This window comes from Eumetopias jubatus, unplaced genomic scaffold (assembly GCF_037043125.1).
Source record: "Eumetopias jubatus isolate StellerSeaLion01/CBP00866 unplaced genomic scaffold, mEumJub1_p1.0 scaffold_10, whole genome shotgun sequence".
Lineage (NCBI taxonomy): Eukaryota > Metazoa > Chordata > Mammalia > Carnivora > Otariidae > Eumetopias > Eumetopias jubatus.
Window position 1 is genome coordinate 103,312,522 of NW_028274816.1, and position 23,165 is coordinate 103,335,686.

The window sequence follows — 23,165 nt, forward strand, 5'->3', positions numbered from 1 at the left end:
AAGCAGAAGTGATAAAAGGAAATAAATGAATTGGGCCCTAAAATTTTAAAGTTGTATGCTTCAAAGGATACCATCAAGGAGGTGAAAAGATATTCCACAGAATGGAAGAAAATATTTGCAAGTACTGTAGCTAATAAAGGACTTGTATCTAGAATAAATGAAGAACTCTTAACAACTTGCAATAAAAAACAAATAACCCAATTTAAAAATGGGCAAATGATTTATTTATTTATTTTTAAAGATTTTATTTATTTTTATTATTTGAGAGAGAGCATGAGCAGGGTGAAGGGCAGAGGGAGAAGCAGACTCCCTGCTGAGCAGGTAGCCTGATGCAGGACTCGATCCTGGGACTCCAGGATCATGACCTGAGCTGAAGGCAGATGCTTAACCAACTTAGCCACCCAGGAGCCCTTGGGCAAATGATAAACAGATGCTTCTCCAAAGAAAATATAGAAATGGTCAATAAGCACATGAAAAGGTGCTCAACATCATTAGGGTAATGCAAATCAAAACCACAATGAGATACCATCTCATAACTACCAGAAGACTAGAATCAAAAAGACAATAACAGGTTTTGTCAAGGATCCTTCGTATATTGAACCATATGTGGAACCTTCACATATTTTGTATGGGAATATAAAATCGTGAGGCCACTTTGGGAAATAGTTTGACAGTTCTTCAAAATGTTAAAGACGGGGGGCCCCTGGGTGGCTCAGTCAGTTAAGCATCTAACTCTTGATTTCTGCTCAGGTCATGATCTCGGGGTCATGAGATCAAGCCCTACCATGGGCTCTGTGCTCAGCGTGGAGTCTGCTTGAGATTCTCTCTCTCTCCCTCTGCCTCTGCCCCTCCCCCCCAACCTTGCGCGTTCTCTCTCTCTCTCTCTCTCTCTCATAAATAAATAAATCTTATTTAAAAATGTTAAACATGGAATTGCCATATGACCCGGCAATTCCACTCCTAGGTATATACCCAAGAGAAATAAAAACATTTGTCCACACAAAAACTTGTACATGAATGTTCATAGCAGCATTATTCATAGGAGCCAAAAAGTAGAAACCATCCAAATGTTGAACTGATCACAGATAGACTAAATGTGGTATAGCCATACGATGGAATACTAGGCCATGAAAAGCAATGAGGCTATCAGACGTGCTATAACATGGATGAATCTTTAAAACATGATGCTAAGTGAAAGAAGCCAGACATCAAGGCCACATATATAAATCTGTTTATGTGAAGTGTTCACAAGAGGCAAATCTATAGAGAGAGAAAGATTGGTAGTGGCGACCAGGGGCTGGGGGCCGGGTTGGAGGGGAGATGGGGAGTCATTATTAATGAATAGGGGGAGGTGATAAAAAATCTTCTAAAACAGATGGTGGTGATGGTTGCACAACTCTGTGAATGGACAAAACCATTGACTGGTACACTTTAAAAGGGTGCATTTTATATATATATATATACATACATACATACATACATATACATATACATATATGAGTTATATCTCGATAAAGGTGTCAGAAACATTCTGACATACCCTTTCTCCTCTACTTTTCATCATCTGTCAGTGCCTCCCATTGGCCAAACCTACCCAAGAAGCTGGAGGGCAAAGTCGTTTGGGAAATTGTAGTTTTCCGTGACACTGAGCAGGGCAAGGGAGGGCTAGGGATAATCCCTCCTTCACCTCCGACTCTCTGGCCCGTGGTAGTCAGGCTTAAACATGTGTCAAATCAATAACTGGCCCATGTTCTCCTGCCTGGGGCTGGGATCCTTGTCTGCTGGGCTATACAAGGGGTTTTCGGAATATAAATAACCTGATGATTCATGATCCTATGACCACTGAGTGGGCTGTCACTGTCATGTTCTCATACCTTTTGGTTCTAGAAGACATCGTAGGGGCCATGGTTGAGGTCAGATTGGAGGAAGGAGCTGGGGTAGGAGGGGCAGAGAGCCTGGCTCCTCTCACAACTTAAAAGCACTTCCTCCCCAGACAGTGGGAGCTCGAGACCCGGCACAGCCTTCCTGTGTGGTTTCAGCTGCCCAGAGAGCGTCATGGACCTGGGTGAGTGAGCCTCCCTGTGTGGGAAAGAGCAGCGCTGGGTCACTCTGACATCCAGCCTGACTCTGTGGAATGGAGATGGGGGAGGGGGCTGGAACGCGTGGGGGAGCCTCCCGGAGAAATCAGGTTCTGCTTTGGTGGCAATCAGTATCTGCTTCCAGAGAATGCCACCCTGTTCTCCCAGGCACAACAGATGCACCTTTCAGGCCTGGGGGGAAGAGGTAACCATTGGCACCAGGGAAGACGGGGGCTGGGAGGGGGAGGTGGTGTCTTTCTAGAACAGTAGGGACTGGAGAAGGCTACAGGGCTGGGGTTGGTGGTGATCCAGACGACACCTGTCTTCATCTCAGCTAGGGGTGATGGGACCTGTTTCATCAGGGGCAAAGTCCTCAGAGGGCTCCAGGCCCTCCATTCCTCGTCCTCCCTCTGCTTTCCACCTTTCTCGCCTGCTAAGCAGGGATCAGAAGCTTGTGCTCTTAGGAGCAAATGGAAGGTGCCACCTTGTACCAGTGGTACCTACGAGGCAAAACACAAGCCGGCTCCACATCCTCCTGGCCTTGCTGCCGCCGCTTGCAGGTTACAGGCTGGGTGGGCCGCAGGAAACGGGACAGCCTGGAGAAGTCATAGCCCAGGCCTCCAGCATGGCCCCTGCCTCACTTCTGCACGTTTTCTGCCCTGGCAGATGACTCTTCCCTTGGAAAAGCCTGTCCTCTGGGCTAACCGCAGGCTTAACTAGAGGGATTACAAAAGAAGCTCTGAGAGGGTTCTGAGGGGTATGTCCAGCTCCAGACACCCCATGTGTAAATCAAAGTTATGAAATCAGACCCGGCTGAGGCTACAAAGGCCAAGTTCCTGGATGGTTCATTCTCACCAGCAAGCAAAGCACCACGGCGGCCTCAAAGCCGCAAGAGGTTGCCTTTAAAAAGTGAAGGTTCACTGGTGTGCCCTGTGCCGTCCTCACCCTCCTCCCACCACACCACAGCCTCTTGCCTTTACTCTGCCTCCCCCCCACCCCAACCCAGTTTACCCAGAACCCTGGGCGGACCCAGCGATCCACTGTAGAGGGATTAAAGTCGCCACCCAGCCCACCACTGGAATGCCTGGAAGGCGGGGCCTGATCCTTGCATCTCCATCTCTGATGCTTTGGGGGGTGTGAGCAGAAAGTTTGTGAAATGAATGAATGAATGAATGACATCAAGAACTTTGAGTTGATTTTAGTTTTTAAAAATCTCTTCCAGCTTCCTCTCCTCCCAGCCTGCTCCCTAACCCCACTCCGCAGACCCCCACCCCACTTACCACAGTCACAGAACGGAGGCCATCACCCACGGAGGACTGGTTTCTGACTCTCTGTGTGACCTCTGTGAAGGAAACCTCTGTGGCCTCTGTGCATCCCCATGGGGTGCTGGGAAATGTTGGAAAACCTGCTCCCTCACAGGGGGAAGGGCGCTGATTGGCAGCTCTTGCCAATTTCCATAGTGTAAATTCTCCCCCCAAGGGTTGATTTCAAGCCTTAGACTATTTCAAGGCTTGAAATGACTGAGCAGAGAGTCAGGGAGGGATGTGCTCACAGGCTCCACGGGCCTCTGAGAACCAGCCCCAGTCCACCACTGAGGGTCTTCCCCCAGACCTAGGTTTGGGGTGCTAGCCTCACAGGCTTTGATGCGGGGAGGGAGGGCAACCTCTGGTTTAGGAGAAAGGGATGTTCTCGCCTGCTTCACTCAACTTGAGAGAGAACCCCAACGGCCAAGCCTGAAATACGGGTAGGAAGGGAAGCCACTAAGAGAACCTTTGCTCAGAACGGACTCGGGGCCGTTGGTAGGGCGGATGGATGGGCCATGAACAATCTGTTTTTCTCTCTTGTCTGCCCAGCAGAGAGCAAGAGGTGGGGGAGGAGGCAGAGTTTCTGTTACACAAAATGAAAACACGAAAGCCGGGCTGAGTTGGTCTCTTTCATGATTTGAATGAGCAGCCCGAGGCACCCTCCCCACCTTCAAGAGAGAAGAGTCTTAAGACTTCAGACTTCTCCAAAACAGAGAAAAGAAAACAATGAGCCTGTGAGAGACTTGGGTCTCATAGCTTGGCCTGAAATGGTGGCAGAGGGAAGCTGAAGGAATGCAGGGCCAAAGCCTTCTGGCCTGGGAGCATGGCTGAGGAGGAGGGAAACGCCTCAGGTAGCTGTTGGAAAAAATCTCTCCTCTTTGGTACCTTCTTCTGGTCAACTATCATTGATGGGGGAATTCGGGCATGACCAGTCTTGTGGGGAGAGAGAGATTTCTGTCAATAAGCCACTGAGACAGAGGGAGACATAGTGCTCATGGGGTAATGGTGAGACACATGGGAAGCTCAAAGAAAAGTAGTGAACATGGGTGGGGGGGGGGCATTTAAGTTGGGTTTTGAAAGGCGTGTACAAGTTACCAAACCAGACGAGGAGGAACAAGGGAGGCAGGATGTGGCAGGGAGAGCAGACTCGATTTCCATCAGAGGCCAACAAGGCAAATGAGGGAAGGGGGTGTAAGACGTGGTAAGTGGAGGGGAGCAGAGTGAACCAGTGGGTGCAAGCCCCACCTAAAGGCATCCACATCCAATTTCTTGAAAATCCAATGTAGCCAACATCCTGGGGGCTCAGCCTTTGGACTCCCCGCCAGTCAGCTCTGACAAAAGCTAACAGAAACAGGGTAGGAGCAAGTTGAGGGGGGTGTAAAGAATGTGGCCATGCCAAGGAGGAAGTTAAGAAGGGAGTCAAGAGGCACAGGCAGGACCAGTCTTTAAGATTTTGTGTGGCATTGCTGAGGGGTTTGTCCTGAAAGCAATGGGGAGCCAGTGAAGATTTTTCTTTTTCAGTCAGGTGAGTTAAGGGATGTGAGTTGCATTTCAGAAGGAGCTCTGAAGTCTTATGCCAGGGCAGAGGTGGGGCCAGTCACACTCCACGGAGGTCCCTATACACAGAGGACTCATTGGAAATGTAAGGTGACATAGTAGTGAGAGTTCCATTCAAATCTCAGATCCATCTCTTGGCAGCTGTGTGATCCCAGGCAAGTGGTTTAACCTCTCTGGGCCTCTACTTTTTGGAATATAGCATGAGAATCACCAGGCATCGCTCACAGGATGTTATGAGGGAGAGCGACACAAAGACTAAGAGGCAGCACAAAGTACGGGTTAAGAGTGTGGCTTCTGGAGACTGAAGTATTCAAAGCCCAGCTCCACTACTAGCCAGTGGTGTGACTCTGGGAAAGTTGCTGATCTCACTGTGCTTTGGTTTCCTCAGTACTGGATGGGGATTACAGTAGTACCTACCTCAGGGCTTTTGTGATGATGAAAATGATCATACACGGAACGGTCTGGTGCAGAGTGAAAGCTCAATGAATTTGAATTATATCACTGGGTGAAACAGTGGCTATCACGGGACTACAAGGTTCCACCAGCTGCCATCCATCCTTGCCTATCTGAAAGGGGGACCCCCAGGCTTCCCCAGGCTTCTCACCTTCTCTCCAAATTTCCTTACTGCCTCCCTGCTTCTTCCCTCCCCCTCTCTTCTGCCCCCTTAAAAAAGTTGTGTTGGCAGGTGAGGAATTCCAGAGAGGAAAAAGTTTGGGGTGGCTTTTGGGGCCAGCTAATGGGCAGCCATGATTCCCTAGGGGCCCTGGAAAATGTGGGGATGAAAGTTTGGGATTTGGGAGAGCAACCAACCAGCAATCCTCTCCTCCCAGACGGGAAAGCAGTTTCCCTTGCTGGGGGCTCAGGTTGGAGTTCTAGGGAATTTTCTTTTCATTATGATTATTACTAGAAACTCAAGAACTCAGAAAATACCCAACATATAAGTCATCCACTTCTCAACCCCTGAGATTCCCAACTTCAGTGGCCTCACCCAAGCTGCTGCCCAAGGCCTGTTGCTTTATGACTTTCTAACAGACAGAAATGATCTGACTCATGGCCTCTGACCAGGCTCCTGCCACACACCAAGATTCCCCTAAATTCCCATTTGGTTACCTTTCTTGAAAATGGCCTTTCTTGGCTCTACAAATCCTTGTTCATCCACCATTTCCAATACACCTGGAATGAGAAATCATCTACACACGCACACACACCTCCTTTCCCCTCCCCTCTGCCAGGGACAAAGAAATGGGACAGGGCCCAGGGGAAGGGGTTGATGGAGTGAAATAGAAACAGTTCTTACTCCTTGTATCTACCCGTTGTGACTTATCAAAACTTTGAGGTTTCTCAGTTCTCACTGACAGTCAAAGCGGGCTTTCTCTAGAGTAACGAAAGATTTGTACATGTTTAAAGAAACCTCGAGCACTTCACACTAAGATGAGTCAGTGGAGGATGGGCGGTGCATTGGACCGTGACAAGAGCATGTTGAAGATAGAGATGTGGGATTGAGTGGGGCCTCCCACAGTAATTCAGCGAGGAAGGGGAATGGGAGAGGGGAGCTGGGATGTTGCACAATCATCTGTTCCCACCCAGGACTGCAGAACCTCAGGCACAAGCCGGGGACAATGGGACAGTGGGTGCCTGTCCTCAGAAAGAGAAGACACACCAGGAAAGCAGGTGCAGGTAGACGGTGAGGGGCTTGACTGCCATACTGAGCTTCAGGGCCTTCCTCCTTAGGGCTGGTTAGAGAGGTCCTCAGCATTTAGGAGGCCTGGTGGCGGTTGGCATCAAAGCACTGCCTTAGAAAGACGTGGCTAGCAGTGGTGTGCAGTATAACTTGCTTGAGGTGGGGGAAATACCAATTTATTTATGTGGCTTGAAGCTCTTCCTCCTTGACCCAGGAACCCCCAAGCCCAGAATCCCGCACCTTAGGCCCTCCACCTGGAGCACGCAGTAAATTGGGTGTCATGCAGAGAGACTTCCAGCAGGTGGCGCTGTAGCCAAGGACAGAGAATCAGGCAACCTGCTCCCTCTTGGGGAGCAGAACCCCTCCCCGGTAGGAGGAGGGCCCCCAGCTTCCAGAAGGTGCCTGAAGCAGATTCCCAAGCATTTCCCTGTCCCTGTTGAGACTGGAGGTGTGACCGGCCTGCAAGTCCTGCCTTGACATTCATTTGTGGCATCCCAGTTACTGACTGTCCCGTGGGCCAGGCCCTGAATGGAAGGCCTGAGGGTCAGGTTACAGGGTGGGGGCTACAAAGGTAAGAAAGCACAACTCCCGCCCTCCAGGTGCTCCCAGGTGGTTAGGTGAGATAAATTACCCTGTGCACTGTCCTCCCTGCTCAGCCCTCAGAGGAAATAATCTCCCACTCCAGCACTCAGCTCAGCCACAAAGCAGAACTGAGCAGCCAAGGGTCCATCCTCTGCCCGCAGCACACCAGGCCTGTGCTAACCTGGGGTCTCAACATGCTGCTCAGACTCAAGAGAGCCTCCCGCCTTCCAGAATGTGCCCAGGTTCCGACCCTGCTCTGCGCAGGCCAGGGCAGGGTCCCTTCCCATAGCTGAGTGTCTTCCCTTTTCCCACATCTCGAGAGGCTCCAGATTAGAAACAAGTGAAAGAGCAAACACACACACACTTCAGGCAGGCAAAAAAAGTAGTTACCTCAGAGAATAGTCTCTATTGTGCCACACTGTCCCCTCAGGCCACCCTGGTGCTCTCTCCCCTGGAAGAAGGGGAAGCGGGGCATTCAATCACTCACTCATTCATTCATTCATCCATCAAGACATGGTTCCTGGATGCCTTCTTTTTTTTTTTTAAGATTTTATTTATTTATTTGACATAGAGAGACACAGCGAGAGCAGGAACACAAGCAGGGGGAGTGAGAGAGGGAGAAGCAGGCTTCCCGCCGAGCAGGGAGCCCGATGCGGGGCTCGACCCCAGGACCCTGGGATCATGACCTGAGCCGAAGGCAGACGCTTAACGACTGAGCCACCCAGGGCACCCCCCCTGGATGCCTTCTTGATTCTGGGTCTGCACTAGCAGTGGTGTGCGGTAGAACTGCACACCAACCACCAGTCGGCCTTAATGAATGTCAGTCGATTGGGGGTTATGGGGAGCAGATGGGTCCCTGAAGCACTTTCCCATCCTTGAGATGCCAGGAGATAACCTCACTCTTCCACCTAGCCCTGTGGCATCAGCCTATCTTCTCAGCTGGCCTCCCCCAGAGGACACTCTGGACCGCAGATGGGGCTGCCCACTCACCAGGATGCAGGAAAGATGGAGCCGTGCAGGGGACACACACACACACACACACACACACACACACACACACGTTACCACCCCCCTCCCCTCAGGGCCTTGCTTCCCACACAAGCTGGAGTGGGAGGGGCCACTCAGACCCAGGAGTCAGGGTCAGTCGAAACTCAGCCTTGAGGGGTGGTGTGGACCAGAGTGGGCTTTCCAACTCCAGAAAATGCCCTGAAGAGCCAAGAAGGGGGTGGGGCGCGGGGGCTGCCCTGCATTCGGATCCCACTCCTTTCCAGGACGAGGGAGTGGAGGTGAGGGCGGGCAAGGCTGGCGGCCTGCCAGGTGCTTCAAGGCACAATCTGGTTCTGATGTTCCAGGCAACCGTGGTGCCTGGGGCTTGTGACGGAAGTTCCCAGCAGTGCCCCCACCCTCCCTGAGGCTTTCTTTCCTAACAAAGAGCTGTCCCTGACAAGCAGTAACTTTCTCACCTTGTCTCCTACAGGGAAACCAATGAAAAGCCTGCTGGTGGTGGCTCTCCTTGTCATTTTCCAGGTGAGATCTGTGGCCAACAAAAGCTCTGTTCAATCCCCAAGCCCACCCTTTCCCAGCCCCAGGGTCCTGGTGGAGGAGGTGGGCACTTGCTGGAAGGAAAGAGACCCAGACACAAACCCACCCGCCATTCCTTAAGCTGATGGCTGCCCCGCTCCATCTGCTGAGTGACCCTACAAAGCCACACATGGTCTCTGACTGTCCTCGACACCGTTTAAATTAAAACACAGAGGAAAATAAGATACCACCCTCTCCCCCACCCCACTTCCACTGTCCCCATCCAGGATACAGAAATGTGGGCTCCATCTGAGTCTGTGGAGAGGAACTGCACAAAGCTGTCTCCCTCCCCCCAGCGTCCAGTCAAAGCCTCCCCTGGAGGTCCCAGTCCCTTCTGTGAAATAAAGAATCCCATTTGAGCCCCACTTAGTGGGGAGGGAAGAAAGCATGGGGCCCAGGACACTGGGGGTGGGGGGAGCGCACGTACTTTAGAGGGCCCAAACTCTGCAGGAGCAAAGTCCCCCGATTTACACTGTTCTGCTTCTCAGTCCCAGAAATGGAGACAGGAAAGCTGGCCCCACCGAGGGCTGCAGTTAGAAGAAACTGTAACTCATAGTCTACTCTCTTCCATTTCTTGGGGCTGGGAGCTCTCGGGGGGCGGGGGGGCGGGAGGGAGGCCAAGGCCAGAGCTGGAGAGGCAGTCCTTCAGAATTTGGCTCTTCCCCAAGTCTGGAGGCCAGAGGGGCAGCTTTCCAGGAGCTCCGGCCAGAGGCAGGCCCCAAGCTAGGCACTGTTCCCAAAACCCCATCCCAGAGGCCCCCCGGAGCTTGGGCTGCAGCCCACAGCTTGGCCCCCTTCCCCATCACCACTCCCTCCTCTCTTTCTTTCCCGTTTCAGGCCTCTGGAGGGGCTGTACTGCTAGAAGTGGAGGCTGGAAGGTTGGGGAAGGGATGAGGGACAGCTGGGGCTCATTCTTCTCTTTGCTTGGGGGAATGGGGGTGGCTTCGATGGGGCAGGATGTGGTGGGACCGTGGGCTGCAGAGGCATCATGCCTAGTGGCCCGGAGTCCGGAAGTAGTAAAAGGTAGAAAAAGAAGACAGGACAGGGTGGTGGAGAGCACGCTTCATAGAGGCTGGGTGCACCCCCTTATGTCTGGGGACCCCGGACTTAAAACCCTGGGACTTATCACGGGTGGCCAAGAGCAGCCAGCCTCCCCAGGACCCCCAGGCTGCAGTCACGCCCAGATGAGGGCAAGGGGAGTGCCACTGACTTTTCTCAAGACAGCAGTGCCCAGAGAAAAGGCTCCTGGATATTATTTTGTCCTCGTTCTGTGACAGTGAGAAAGTCAGGATTTGGAAGTGAGAAAGACAGAGACGGGATGTGGGGAAGAGACTACGTTCCACTCCGGCTGTGTGACCTTAAGCAAAGTTCTCCAAAAGCCTCCCTTTCCTCATCTCTAAAGTCCCTCCAGCTCCCCAGTTGCGTGAAAACCCATCACAGTGAGCTGCCCAGAGCCCAGTTCCCAGAGGAGGGGCCGTGAGCTTCCCCAGGCAGTCTTGCAGCCCAGCTGCCAGGCTGCAGAGGCTCAGCCGTCACTGTGCACAGAGGTACAGGGGCAGGAGCCCTCCTTCCTTGATAAAATCACAGCAGGCTGCCTGGACCTTCACCCTGCCCTGCAGACGACCTAAATAAAGGCCCTGAGCAGCTGAGCCCAGCTGATCAGGATCTGCCAAAAGAGACTGCGAGGAAGAGAGAGACAGAGAGGTAGGGGGAGAGGGTGGGAGTGCAGAGGGAGAGTGGGAGATGTAGCCACCTGCTCTTCCTGGGGATGCAGGGAGGACTCTGTCGCAGCTGAGGAGGCTGTGGCCCAGCGGTGCATCCTCCACCCCTGTAATAGCTGTGCAGTTCAGTGCACTCAGGCACAAGTTGCTGGAGCCCCTGCCGCATGCTCGGCACCGTGCCTCGGGCCCTGGGGATCCGTAGAATTCTGCAAGTCACTCACCACCCGGTGTCACAGCAGCTTGCCCCAAACCAGGGCTTCCAGGCTTCTTAACAGAGCATCTGCCGTCCTCTCTTCTGGCCCCAGGCTCTCCTCCACCTTAACCCCGACGTGGATTTTTCCTCAAAAGCTGAACTATTTTGTAGGCTCCCTGGAAAACTCTTTCTAGCAGATTCTAAAAGGGGACTCAAGATGAAAGACTCACATTCCTACTCTCCTGGAGTTTCTGGGTGCCAGAATCGAGGTTAAGCACCTCACGCCAGCCACGTGAGGGAGATAGTAGTCATGTCCATTTCATAGATGAGGAAACTGAGGCTCAGAGATAAAGTGTGTTTATCCGGCCCAAGTCTCATGTGACCTCAAAGCCCAGACGATTTCCAGTCCACTGTCAGGGCACGTAATGTTGAGCCTCTCTGAGTTGGCAAGAACAGACCCTTGCTACTTATTGAGAAGCACAGAATCTCAGGTACCAGCCTAGTCAATCAGGACATGCATTTTGACAAGATCTCCAGGTAATTCATATGCATGTTAAAATTTGGGAAACACTGGTTTCAAACCAAAGAACCACCTGGAAAGTTTAGAAAAACAGATTCCAGAGCCTCCCTCCCCCCCCCCCCCCCCCCCGCCGCCGAGATTCTGGTTCGTAGGTCTCAGGTGAGGTCCGAGAATTTGCAGGTGATGCTGATGATGCCCATGATGGGGACCACATGTTGAAACCACTGCTCTGGGCAATCCCAGGGCAGCAAGATTAGCTGAACTGAGCTGGATCCCACTCAGCTAAGCTGGATCGTGTTGCCCTGTTCCCTTCTCCGCAGGTGTGCCTGTGCCAAGATGAGGTCACAGATGATTACATTGGAGACAACACCACGGTGGACTACACACTTTATGAGTCCGTATGTTTCAAGAAGGACGTGCGGAACTTTAAAGCCTGGTTCCTGCCAATCATGTACACCATCATTTGCTTCATGGGCCTGCTGGGCAACGGGCTGGTCGTGCTGACCTACATCTATTTCAAGAGGCTCAAGACCATGACCGACACCTACCTGCTCAACCTGGCCATGGCAGACATCCTCTTCCTTCTGACTCTTCCCTTCTGGGCATACAGCGCGGCCAAGTCCTGGACCTTCGGCGTGCACATCTGCAAGATCATCTTTGGCATCTACAAGATAAGCTTCTTCAGTGGCATGCTGCTGCTTCTTTGCATCAGCATCGACCGCTATGTGGCCATTGTCCAGGCCGTCTCGGCCCACCGCCACCGTGCCCGTGTCCTTTTCATCAGCAAGCTCTCCTGCGTGGGCATCTGGATGCTGGCCATGGTGCTCTCCACGCCAGAGCTGCTGTACAGCGGCCTCCAGAAGAGCAGCAGTGAGCAAGCACTGCGGTGCTCCCTCATCACCGAGCACGTGGAAGACTTGATCACCATCCAGGTGGCCCAGATGGTGGTGGGCTTTCTGATCCCCCTGGGGGCCATGAGCTTCTGCTACCTCGTCATCATCCGCACCCTGCTCCAGGCCCGCAACTTCGAGCGCAACAAGGCCATCAAGGTCATCATCGCTGTGGTCGTGGTCTTCATCGCCTTCCAGCTGCCCTACAATGGGGTGGTCCTGGCCCAGACGGTGGCCAACTTCAATATCACCGGCAGCAGCAGCTGTGAGCTCAGCAAGCAGCTCAACATCGCCTACGACATCACCTACAGCCTGGCCTGCGTCCGCTGCTGTGTCAACCCTTTCTTATATGCCTTCATTGGCGTCAAGTTCCGAAGCGACCTCTTCAAGCTCTTCAAGGACTTGGGCTGCCTGAGCCAGGAGCGGCTCCGGCAGTGGTCCTCCTGCCGCCACACCCGACGCTCCTCCATGAGCGTGGAGGCCGAGACCACCACCACCTTCTCCCCGTAGGAGGCTCCTCTGCCAGGACTAGAGGGCCGGGGACAGACAGCAGATGACTGGGCTCCAGATGCTGCAGAGGGAAAGGCAGTCCCAGCCTTGAAGCTCTATCTTGTGGGGAGAGCCCGTGCGGCAGCCTGGGCCTCCCCTGTGGCCCTAGCTACCTCCACCCAGGTTGCAAAGCGTTGTGACTGATGAGCCACACCAAATCCTGCAACACTCCAAAACCAAGGCTGTTGTCCCCCAGACCTAAAACCGAAAGTGGAAGTCAGGAAACAGTCCACACTTGGAGTGAAGGGAGATTGGTGACAGGTAGACCGGTGGAGGGGGCCTGGCGAGTCCTCTGAATGAAACTCTTTTGGACCTAGCAAGACATCCTCCCTGAGAGTCGAGGGCTGAGGCAAGGCCTTCCAGAAAACAAGGCTTTGTCTCCGAGGCCGGAGATGGTGGGGAGACTTCTTGGCTTGTCAGGGAAAGGGGATGCCAGTGGGTCAAAGTCTCTGAATTCCTCCCTCCATCTCTTTTTCCACTGTCATCTGAGCCGCCAAGCAATGGCAGCCTCCAGGCCTCCCTGAAAGCACACTTGCCCCTCGCCTGCCCCCTCTCATCAGGCTGCTGCCCGGCCTCGGGGAAGAGTGTGGTGTTTCCTGCAGGCGAGGCCAGCTGCCTCTGCCCGGCCAAAGCCATGCTCCCGGCCAGGACTCTGGGGCGACAATGACGTGCAGCGAGTCCTTCTCGGGTCTCAGCTCTGCTCCGATGGAAGAGAGGGCAGCGAAAGAGGTTAGGGGCCAGGGGGTGATGACCGTGCGAGCTGCCAAAGAGCAATGAGCTGCTCTTTGTTCTTAGTCGTGAGGACAAAAAACTCTCATCTTGTCCTGCTTTCAGTTCATTAAGACAGCGCAGTTTACTCACATACAAATACAAATTTTCCCTTGCGGAAACAGCAGCTTTAAAAGAAAGGGGGGAAATTTTTGGTAAATGGCAAACGGGTATGTTCCTGTTTTGCAAGCCCCCACCTCCCACCTGACCACGCCCTCTTCTCTCCTTTCCCTGGCCTTCATTTCTCAGAGATGATCCAAGCCATGAGGTCTGCCTAGCTATGCTCTGAGCCCATCCAATGACACAGGCCCAGGAGGCTGAAAGAGGTAGGGGGAGGGGAAGCCCAGGGTGCCCATCTTGCAAATGCCTTTCCAGATCTCGTGGGAGAGGACCCAAGCCTGTGCCATCAGCAGTGACCCAGAGACACGGCCTGAGCTGAGCTTTGGAAAGAACAAAGTTGTCCCTGTAACCTCACCTTTAGCAACATTTGCTCACTGGTCAGCTCATCTGTCCCCTCTCGGTCTGGAACTAGAGCCCATAACCCTTTGTCAGTCCCTTCAAGCTCCCCACAGTGGTGTTTAGAGGGGGGCCTCCCCCTGGGCACACAGACCACAGCATGCTGGATTAAGGAGGCTTGGGATGGCACCCATGTGATAGGCTGCACACTTTGCTGGATGCTTGAAAGCCAGGTTCATCCATGACCCAGACCACCATTGCAGCAATAGCCAATGTCCGGTGACCCATCATGGAGGGGCAGGGATCGGGGACCAACCACTGCCCTCCACATAGATCCACGTCCCTGGGTGCCCTGATGCCTGCCCAGAACGCTGATTCTTCCAAGCCAGAAAGGAGGTTAGCCCAAATCTGTGATGTGTGAGGAGGTGTCTGAAGGGCCCAGTGGGGGCCTGGCAGGGGGAGACGGGGAGGTGACACTGGGGCAAAGGTGATTCCATCAACTTTCCAAAGTGAAGAGAGCCTGCCTGGTAATGAAGCCCATTCCCTAATGTCATCAGCACATGACATTCCCCTCCACCGCAGGATGCACTGGGCACCATTTGTCAGCCAGCACGCCCTGGGGAAAATGAAGCGGCCCGGGCACAGCCAGCGGGGAGCGGTGCTTGCCACGGCCACGCTGAATATTAAAAGGTGGAGCAGCAGATGTGTGTGCACAAGTGGGGGGTGAGAGGGGGCACCCCAGAGTGCCTGTGGGCCCCCTGAGAAGAGCATGGAGCCCGCTGGTGTGTACATCCTAATGAGGGTACAGGAAGGTAACCGATCCTCAGTTCCTGAAGCGAGGAATTCAAAGGAACGCTCATGAGCAGGAAGCCTGGCCAACCGCACAAACACGCCATCTCGGCTTCAAATACATTTTTCTACAATAACTGGACATCTCCGAGTATTTACAAAGACAACAAAACCCCAGCAATGTTAATTCCCCAAACTGCTCTATCTCAGCTCATTGCTGGCCTGGCCCCTACTCCCTTGCCCAGCGCTCTCGTGGGCCTACCCTGAACTTTGGGGGACCCCTAGGAAGAAGGAGCAAATTCACTGAGGCGCCCCCCACCCAGTACCCAGGGCTTCTCTCTCTGTGTCTCTCCTCTGCTTCATACAACTGGCCCCCATGGCCCCTCCCCATCTCCTGCAGCTCCCCCTTCTTTCCATCCCCAGCCTCCCTGGCTGCAACCCCAGGGCCCAAATCTGCCCTTCCAGCCAGAAGCACCACACCTCCAGAATCATGGATTCACAGGACTGCAAGGGACCTCAAAGATCAGCTGGTCCAACCCAATCATACTCTAGCTGGGGAAACTGAGGCCCAGAAGGAGGAACTGACTTGCTTAAAGAGATTTTGCAATATAAGGGTACCGGGTAAACTTGCTTTGGGGGCCTGAGGATCTGGCAGGATTGTGGGAGGTGGATGGGGGGAAGCAGAGGCTCTGAAGCCAGGCTGACTGGGAGCCTCATCTCTATGGCTGCCCAGCTGTGTGACCTTCAACTGTTGCTCAACTGCTCTGAGGCTCAGATTTCTCAACTGCAAAATGGAGAGGATTTGGCAAACATTTTGCACGGTGCCTGGAACATTGAACGTGGTGATGAGGAGAACGGGATTTGCCAGACTGCCTGGTTTGAATCTCAGCTGCGCTACTTGGGCTCCTTACGTAGTCTCTCTGCGTTTTGGTTTCCTAATCTATGTGATGGGAAAAATCATAGCACCTACCTCCTAGGACTGTTGTGAGGAGCAAATAAATTCATATATGTAAAATGCTTAGAAATCCTTCTGGAAGTGTTGTTGATCATTATTAAGAAATGTTTAATACATGGTAGCTAAAAAAAAAAAAAAGTGGCTAACCACAGGGAAACCAAATTCAATTCCTTAGCCCCATTTCCATCCCCCACAACTTATAAATCAAGCTGGAGGACAGCCTGAAGATTAGTCAGTCTGTCCTTCCCACCAATTGTACAGGTAAGTCAAATGAGGCTCAGAGAGGTAAATTACTCACCTGTGGTCTCTTAGGAGCTCTTGGCCATGCTAGAACTTGAATCCTGGTCCCCGAGCTCCATCCAGAGCTCTTCCTGCAGATCTCCTGCACTCCCCCTGTCCTCCCCTATGCGTCCACCCTGGCCTATGCCACCCCCATCCCAGACCATCTAACTCTGCTCTGGCAAGCATCGTCCCTCCTGTCCTGTGGCCAGGCCCTTAAGGAGCATCTCCCCTCGCCCCCATAAATAGTCCCTGTCCTTGTCACTGAGTCCAGGAGAATGAGGTACAAAAGAAAAGAAATATGGCAGCAGGCCCAAAGGAATTCAGGCAACTGATCTTTTTAAGAAAGGACCCCTTCTGAGAGTCAGATTTATTTCTGTAGTAAAGGTAAATAGAGGGAGAAGAAACAGGCCTTTGGGGGCAGGGGTAGGAGTTGAGGCAAATGAGATGGGCAGCGGAAGGGAGTAATTCTGAGTGGGGAGCAGAAGGAGGGGAAGGTGGGGCAGGGGTGCATTCTAGGGACAACACAGCTACGGGTCCGACTTGGAGAATATTGTCAGTAGGTAGAACAAATCACAGATGGGGAGAAAGGAGCTTTATTGGTGTTAGAGACAGGGGGGCTCATGGCCTTCTTTACCAGAAGGGGGTTAGAAATGGCCCAGTTTGGCCTGGTTTGAGCCCCTAGAAAAACTGCAGGGAGTAAAAGAGGGGGTGGTTCTCCCTGAACTCAAAAGAACAACCCGGAGAGCCCTCCCAGCCTCCACTCCGTGAGAGCAGATGTTTGAGGGGCACTGCAGGGAGTAGAAGCCTCATGACACAAACATACACACACACAAACACACATGTGCACGTACACCCACCACCCCCCAGCTCCATCCTTTGTCTTGTCAGGGGCCTAGAAGGAGATACAGACAAGGGATCTGCTGCAGAAAAGGCTGCATAGCCCCTTGCTTCGCCAAAGCAGCTCTAGACTAACACATCTCAACTAATCTCCTCCAAAATCAGAAATGAGGACACGTGAATGCTCCCACGGATTCGTGTGTGTGTGTGTGTGTGTGCATGTGTGTGTGTGCATGTGTGTGTGTGCATGTGTGTGTGGCCCAGTTCAGACTGCTCTTCCTCCTGCCTGTAATGTGAGGATGGATATCGCCTTATTTTTGTCTATTGTTCCCTAACCCCAGGGATTTCACTTGCTGGGTTGTTCCACGTGTCATAGTAACCACCACACAATTGGCCTCCAGGTTCTCATCTCCATGTAAATAAACACGGGCATGCACGAGCAGGGTGGGGGCAGGCTTTGCCCGGTTCTGGCCATCTCCACTCCCTCCTGGTGCAGTAGGTCCCCAGGTCAGACGTCCATCCCCTTAGCAAGAGGGCAGGGGAAGAAACACCTCTTGCCCCCGAGCCCTCTCGTGCCTGTGTCAGAGTTTGCTTAGGGCAGCAGAGTTTCTGTTTGTTCCAAGTAAATAGCTGACGTTGTGAAGTTCCACGGACTCCACAGATGAAATGCCCCAAATCCTTTCCCAGCGTTTAAAAGGAGGCCTGGAAATGCACGCACATTTATCTTTTCTGGTTTATGCAAACTGTGCTTGAGTAACGGAAACAGGAACACAGTCGCATGCGAAGGCCAAGTGGTGCATTCTTCCCAGGCCCAGGAGGTGTTTTCTGCGGCCAAGCCAGGGGCCAGGAGTCACCCACGGTGGCACCAGCTCTGTCTCTTGCCCGGAGGCTTGGGCTTTGTCCCCAGTAGCTAACTCCCTGGACACCGCCATCCTGCCTGCACTAACACCTCTTTCCACCACCCGCCACAGGGACACTCAGCTGCCAAGGGGTGCGGCCGGCAACCTCCAGCCTTGGGAATCCAGGAAAAGGGGAGCAGGAAGAACAATGCAAAGCTCTGAGCCCCCGGGGGGGCGGTTCAGGGAGACACCCCTCTGCCTTCATCTTCATCTTCAGATCAGGACACAGGCCTCACCTGGAAGACTTCAGTTCCTGTCAAAGGCAGAACATGGATTTTTGTCCAAGAACTACACCCGCTCTGCCTCCTTTTCAGTCACCCCACCTGCAGCCATGTCTCCCTACCCCCAACTCGGGCAGACTGTGGACTGCCAGGAGCTTGTGAGATTCCAAGGCCGGAGACTCTGAGGCTGGGTGACAACCAGGGGGTGGCAGGGGGCTGTCACCAAAGTGACTGCAGGAATCACAGAGCCTCGGGGTAGAAGAGACCCAGCCTATAAGGGGAGACAGGCGCACACTTACCGAGTGCCTATCATGTGCCAGGGACTGTGCTGGGCATAGCACCTCCCGCTGAATTCTCGTGACAGCAGGTGAAGAAACAGGTTTAAGAAGCTTGTGTGACTTCCCTGAGGTGACACAGCTAGGGAGAATAACTACGACCTTCCCACAACTGTATTATGTACTCCACGCTGTGTGGAGCGACACATCTTAACTCATTTCATCCTCACACCAACCCTGCTAGAGTCCCATTTTACAGATGGGAAGCTAAGGCTCAGAGAGGTTAAGTAACTTCACCAAAACACACAGCTACTCCATGATAAATCTACTAAGTGATTTGGACCAGTTCTAGCTCCTCCAAAGCCCATGCTCTTGCCACTGGACTACACAAGCCAACTAAATAGCTCTTCATTCATTACTAAATATGCATGGAGCCCCTACGCTGTGCCAGGCATTGTACCGACATTCTCAAAATGTACCAGCCAACATTTTGCAAGACCGACTGGACACAAAGCTCTGACCTGGGAGGAGGAAGAATCAAATAACAAAGGTACAGCCCCCACCCACCAGGGGGATGGGACCCCACGGCCCCGCAGCAACCAGAACTTTGCTAGTCCTTGAGAGCTTGGTCTCCCCTTCTCTCCTTCAGGCCCTGCAGGGCTGCAGGCTCTGGGAGGCAAGTGTTTTGGCTCTGCCACAGACATACTGGGCAACACGGGCGAGCAGCTTTCCCTCTCTGGGCCTCCAGCTCCTTAACTGTGAGGTGGGGGAGCTGGGCCAAATGATTTCTACCCCTGCTTCCAGCTCTGATGTGCTGCAGGTACCTCGTCTGGGTGGGGTCAGCCAGGCAGGGCTCTGGACACGCTGATGCCTGGAAGGGGTACAGTGTGGTGGGTGAGGGGCTGAGGAAGCTGCCCCACCCCCAGCTGTGGTTTCTGGTGGGGCACCCTGGCAGCAGGTGTGTGTGCAGTACTAAAGCAAAGCACTAAAACAAAAGCCTCCCAGGGCCCTATGGGAACAGGCAACAAAGGCGCCAAAACGCCAAAAATAAAACACACCTTCCCTTTGATAGACACCAGCAGCTGCCAAGGGGCCTGGCCTGGGGGTGGTGAGGAAAAGGCTCAGATTTCATGCCCGAGAGCATGCCCCCACACACTGACACACACCACACAAGCAGCACACATTCAAGTTACACATGCTCATATATACAACCAGCATCACGGTCCTCAGACCTGTGCGGTCACACGGAGCCGGCACTCAGAAGGGCCCACACTTGATTTAATGCTCCGCTGTCTCGGTCTTGAACTTCTTTTTTTTTTAAGATTTCATTTATTTATTTGACAAAGAGAGATAGCAAGAGCGGGAATACAAGCACGGGGAGTGGGAGAGGGAGAAGCAGGCTTCCTGCGGAGCAGGGAGCCCAACGCGGGGCTCGATCCAAGACCCTGAGATCATGACCTGAGCCAAAGGCAGACGCTTAACTGATTGAGCCATCTGTCTTGAAATTCTTAATAATTTGTAAACAAGAGGCTCAGCATTTTCATTTTGCACTGGACCCTACAAGTTCTGCACCTAGCTCTGCTGATGTACATTCATCAGGACGTACACTCACATTAAGCACATCTAAACAAGTGTGTGTACACTGCACACACACACACACACAAGTACAAATATGTGCACACACCCCCATATACAGCAATAGCCCCCTCATCCCTCCTGCACCCTCACGGCAGCACACACATGACCCAAAGGACCGTGACCACTCACCAGTACCCCTCAGACCCCTGTAGTTCACCCACAGCCTGTTGGCACAGTTCGATTACCTCTACATTGGGGGGCAGCAGAACAAAGCTCTGGGTAAGGGACAGGATGGGAAAGCAGCTCATTTCCTCTGTCCCCTAGAGTTCCCAAACCTACAGCTGGCTTCTCTCATCCGCCGGAGACCAGCAGCTGGGACCAGAAGAAAAGGAGAGCTTGGGAAGTGGAGGGATTAGTGGGAAGGGAGCAGAGCATGGGGGTAGAGAGGGAAACAGACAGCTAGAAAGAATGAGAACAGTAATGGAGTCTCCAGGCCGAGTGAGCCAAACCAGCGGTCCCTTAAGAATTTAAAAGGTCTTAGACTCAAAAAAGTAATAGCCCTGTCCTCCCCTGAAAGCACGCCCACCCGAACCTAGAGAGGCAGTCACAGGAACCCCACCCCCTCTTCTCACTAGCTACGTGGCCCTGTGGCCCCAGGGAATCCACTCAACTTCCCAGCTTCAGCTTCCTTCTCCTCCAAATGGGGAAAACAGCCACATTGAAGGGCTATGAGGTATGCCCAGATACCGTGGCCTCGCCGCCTGGATTCTCCCCAGCGTTCAACATCTTGTCTCCTTGTCAAGCCTAGGAATCCGATCCTTGGTTCCAGAAACTCCAGACCCCTCATTAACGGCAGATGTTCAGACGTGTTTGTTTCCTGTCTTCTCTTCCCCTCCTTTCCTGGCCAGATACAGACGTGACTGCTGGACACGGTCCATCACCCACCATCCCTTCAAGGACCGTCAGCGTCCTGAGGCCCCTTTGGATCCCATTGCACACACATCCTCAAACCAAGCAGGACCTCAAGGCCTTGAACCTTTTCTTCCTCCTCTACTTTCTGCCCCCAATCCTCACCTTCCCTATTAAAAATTGTTCCAGGCTCTGCCACTTCCCTGAGGGCCCCACAATCTGTTAGGTGATACCAGGCATTAAGGAGTTAACCAGGAAACAAATCCGCTCCAGGCAGTGTCTCTTTTTCCCTAAGAGATGTAGGAACTAGCTCCCTTGACACAGGAGAACAGAATCCCTTGCTTTGGTTGCAGAGTGAGGGCAGTGGCCCTGTGCCCCTTACACCCACCCACGCGGAAGGAGGAAGGGCTGCCTGAGCGGCTGCCACCAAGAACCTGAATTTCATTAGAATTCAGACATGGGCGTAGATCCCTCAGATCACCACACACACTCCCTTGGTTGACGGAGAAGGAAACTGAGGCACTGATGAGTAAAATGATGGGGGACAGGGGCCTGTGGTCTTTCTGCCATGCAGCCCCCGTGAAACAAAATACAGAGCGTCCTTCCCCACCAGCCCCAGCTCTCCTGCACACAGGGGGTTCCCATTCCTCAAGCAGGTTGGAGGCCAGCCAGGGAGCAGGGGGGTGCAGGCTGGTCACCAGGTGCCCCTTGACAGGGAGGAGGGGGCAAAGCGAGGAATCTGGCATGCGATTCCCATTCTATTTCACCATTTACCGTCTATGGAACCCTGACAAGTGCCTGATCCTCCACAGCCTTGGTTTCTCCCTCGGAAAGTGGGTGTGATGTTCCAACAACTTTCTTACAGCTGTTGGGAGAACTACATTCAATGAGAGAGGGGATGCAGGAGCTCTTTGTACCAGTTCAGTGAGGTGAAAATAGACTTTTTATTGGCTTGCTTAATGATATCTAACTGGGACATGAAGGTAGAAGAAGGGCCTTGACTTGGTGATGATGGACAAAAAGCCCTCCTGCCCAGACAACACCTTTGGGGCAGCTCACAAAGACACCCTTCCCCTCACGATGACGGGAATAGTCCCCTCTTGGGTGGACACATGCCTTGACCAGTTAGGGGTAATTTTTCCCCCAAGAGATGTGGAAACTAGCTCCCTTGCCCCATGAGAACAGAAGTCCCTTGCTTTGGTTACAGAGCAAGGGCAGCTACATTGGTGAACCTGTGGTGTTCCTATGTCATGTGGTCCTCAGCGGGTCCTCGCTGTGCCCCGTTCATGACCACAGCTCCTTCCTGAAAGGGAAACTCCAGCCACCAAACTTAGCAGGTACAGACCAATTCCTGATTGGCTGGCCTAGCCCAGTATCTGGCACAGAATAGGTCAAAAACGTGTGTGGAATAAATGTATGAATGGTGAATTTGGGGTCTTCCCACACCCTTGACTCATAAGTTTTAAAATCTACCCGAAATCCCCTGCACTGCAGAGATATGCCCAGCAGGCAGTCCCCTCTGTGGGAAAAGCCATTAGTCAAGACTAAAGGTAAGGGGGCCCTTTCCGACATGCCATCCTGGAAGAGTTCCAAACGGTAAACAGATGACCTTGCCCTCCAATGCCTGCCCCCACCCCCCACCAGCACGGGGTCCAGACTCTGACGCAGGGTCCTCCGCAAATAGATGCCGTTTCCATGGGAACTGAAACCCCAGTTTGTTTTTCCCTCCAAGGCACTCTGTAATTTCCAGCACATTTCTGTGCAACGTCAGCTTCGTAAGCTCACAAGTCCAGAGCAGGGCAGCTGAGCGGACCCGGAGAGACCACAATGAGGCTCCTCTCCCAGAAGGGTCTCTAGGGGAGGCAGGCGCCAACCTCTGCCTGCCTCCCCAGGGCACAGTGGTGCCCAGCATGAGAGTAGAGCCAGAGATGAGTCCCGGGACCTCCCCTGGGAGGCGGGGGGCGGGGGGGGGCGGGCAGGGGCAGAGCGGGGGTGGGCGGGAGCTCATTTCCAGTAAGAAGTAGGAGGGATGCGCAAGGTCTCAGTCTGGAAGCCTGGGCCCCAGCGATGGGTAACAGATGATTTCTGGCTGCAGGGGGAGGGGAGGTTGTGCTCTCAGCGGTTGGATCATCAACTTCTATTGTCTGAGCCTCTGAGGAAGCTGCCAGGAAGCAAAAGCAGAGTGCAGGACGTGGGAGCTGGAGGGGGTGTGATTGGTGGACGAGGCAGCGGTGATCTTAAAGGCCAAAATGAGAAGTATATGGGGTCGGGGGAATGGTGGCTTGCCGGAAGATGGTCTGCTCTCTGTCCCCCAGCCATTCCGGCTGAGGGCCTGGGTGGCAGGTCCTTCCCAAGTTGAGCCCTGAGATGACCAGCGCTCAGGAAAGACCCAGAGCCAAAGGACCCAGTGAAGCCCGCCTGACCCAGCCATGGCCCAGGGTGGCTGAGGCTCTGCTTCCTACGCACCTCCCCCCACCCAAAAGGGCGGCAGGTGCATGGCCCAGGCCCCCTCAGGGGCCCTGGAAGGGGAGTGTGAGGCC

The 23,165-nt window shown here is 53.3% G+C and overlaps 1 protein-coding gene across 1 annotated transcript; it reads left to right on the plus strand.

Moving 5' to 3' along the window:
• The first annotated feature begins 1,962 nt into the window (after positions 1-1,962).
• Positions 1,963-15,694, plus strand: CCR7 (C-C motif chemokine receptor 7). Its single transcript, XM_028089785.2, has 3 exons — positions 1,963-2,065; positions 8,680-8,729; positions 11,538-15,694. Exons 1-3 carry the CDS (start codon positions 2,056-2,058, stop codon positions 12,615-12,617), a joined length of 1,140 nt encoding a protein of 379 aa, XP_027945586.1. The 5' UTR covers positions 1,963-2,055; the 3' UTR covers positions 12,618-15,694.
• Positions 15,695-23,165: the final 7,471 nt, after the last annotated feature.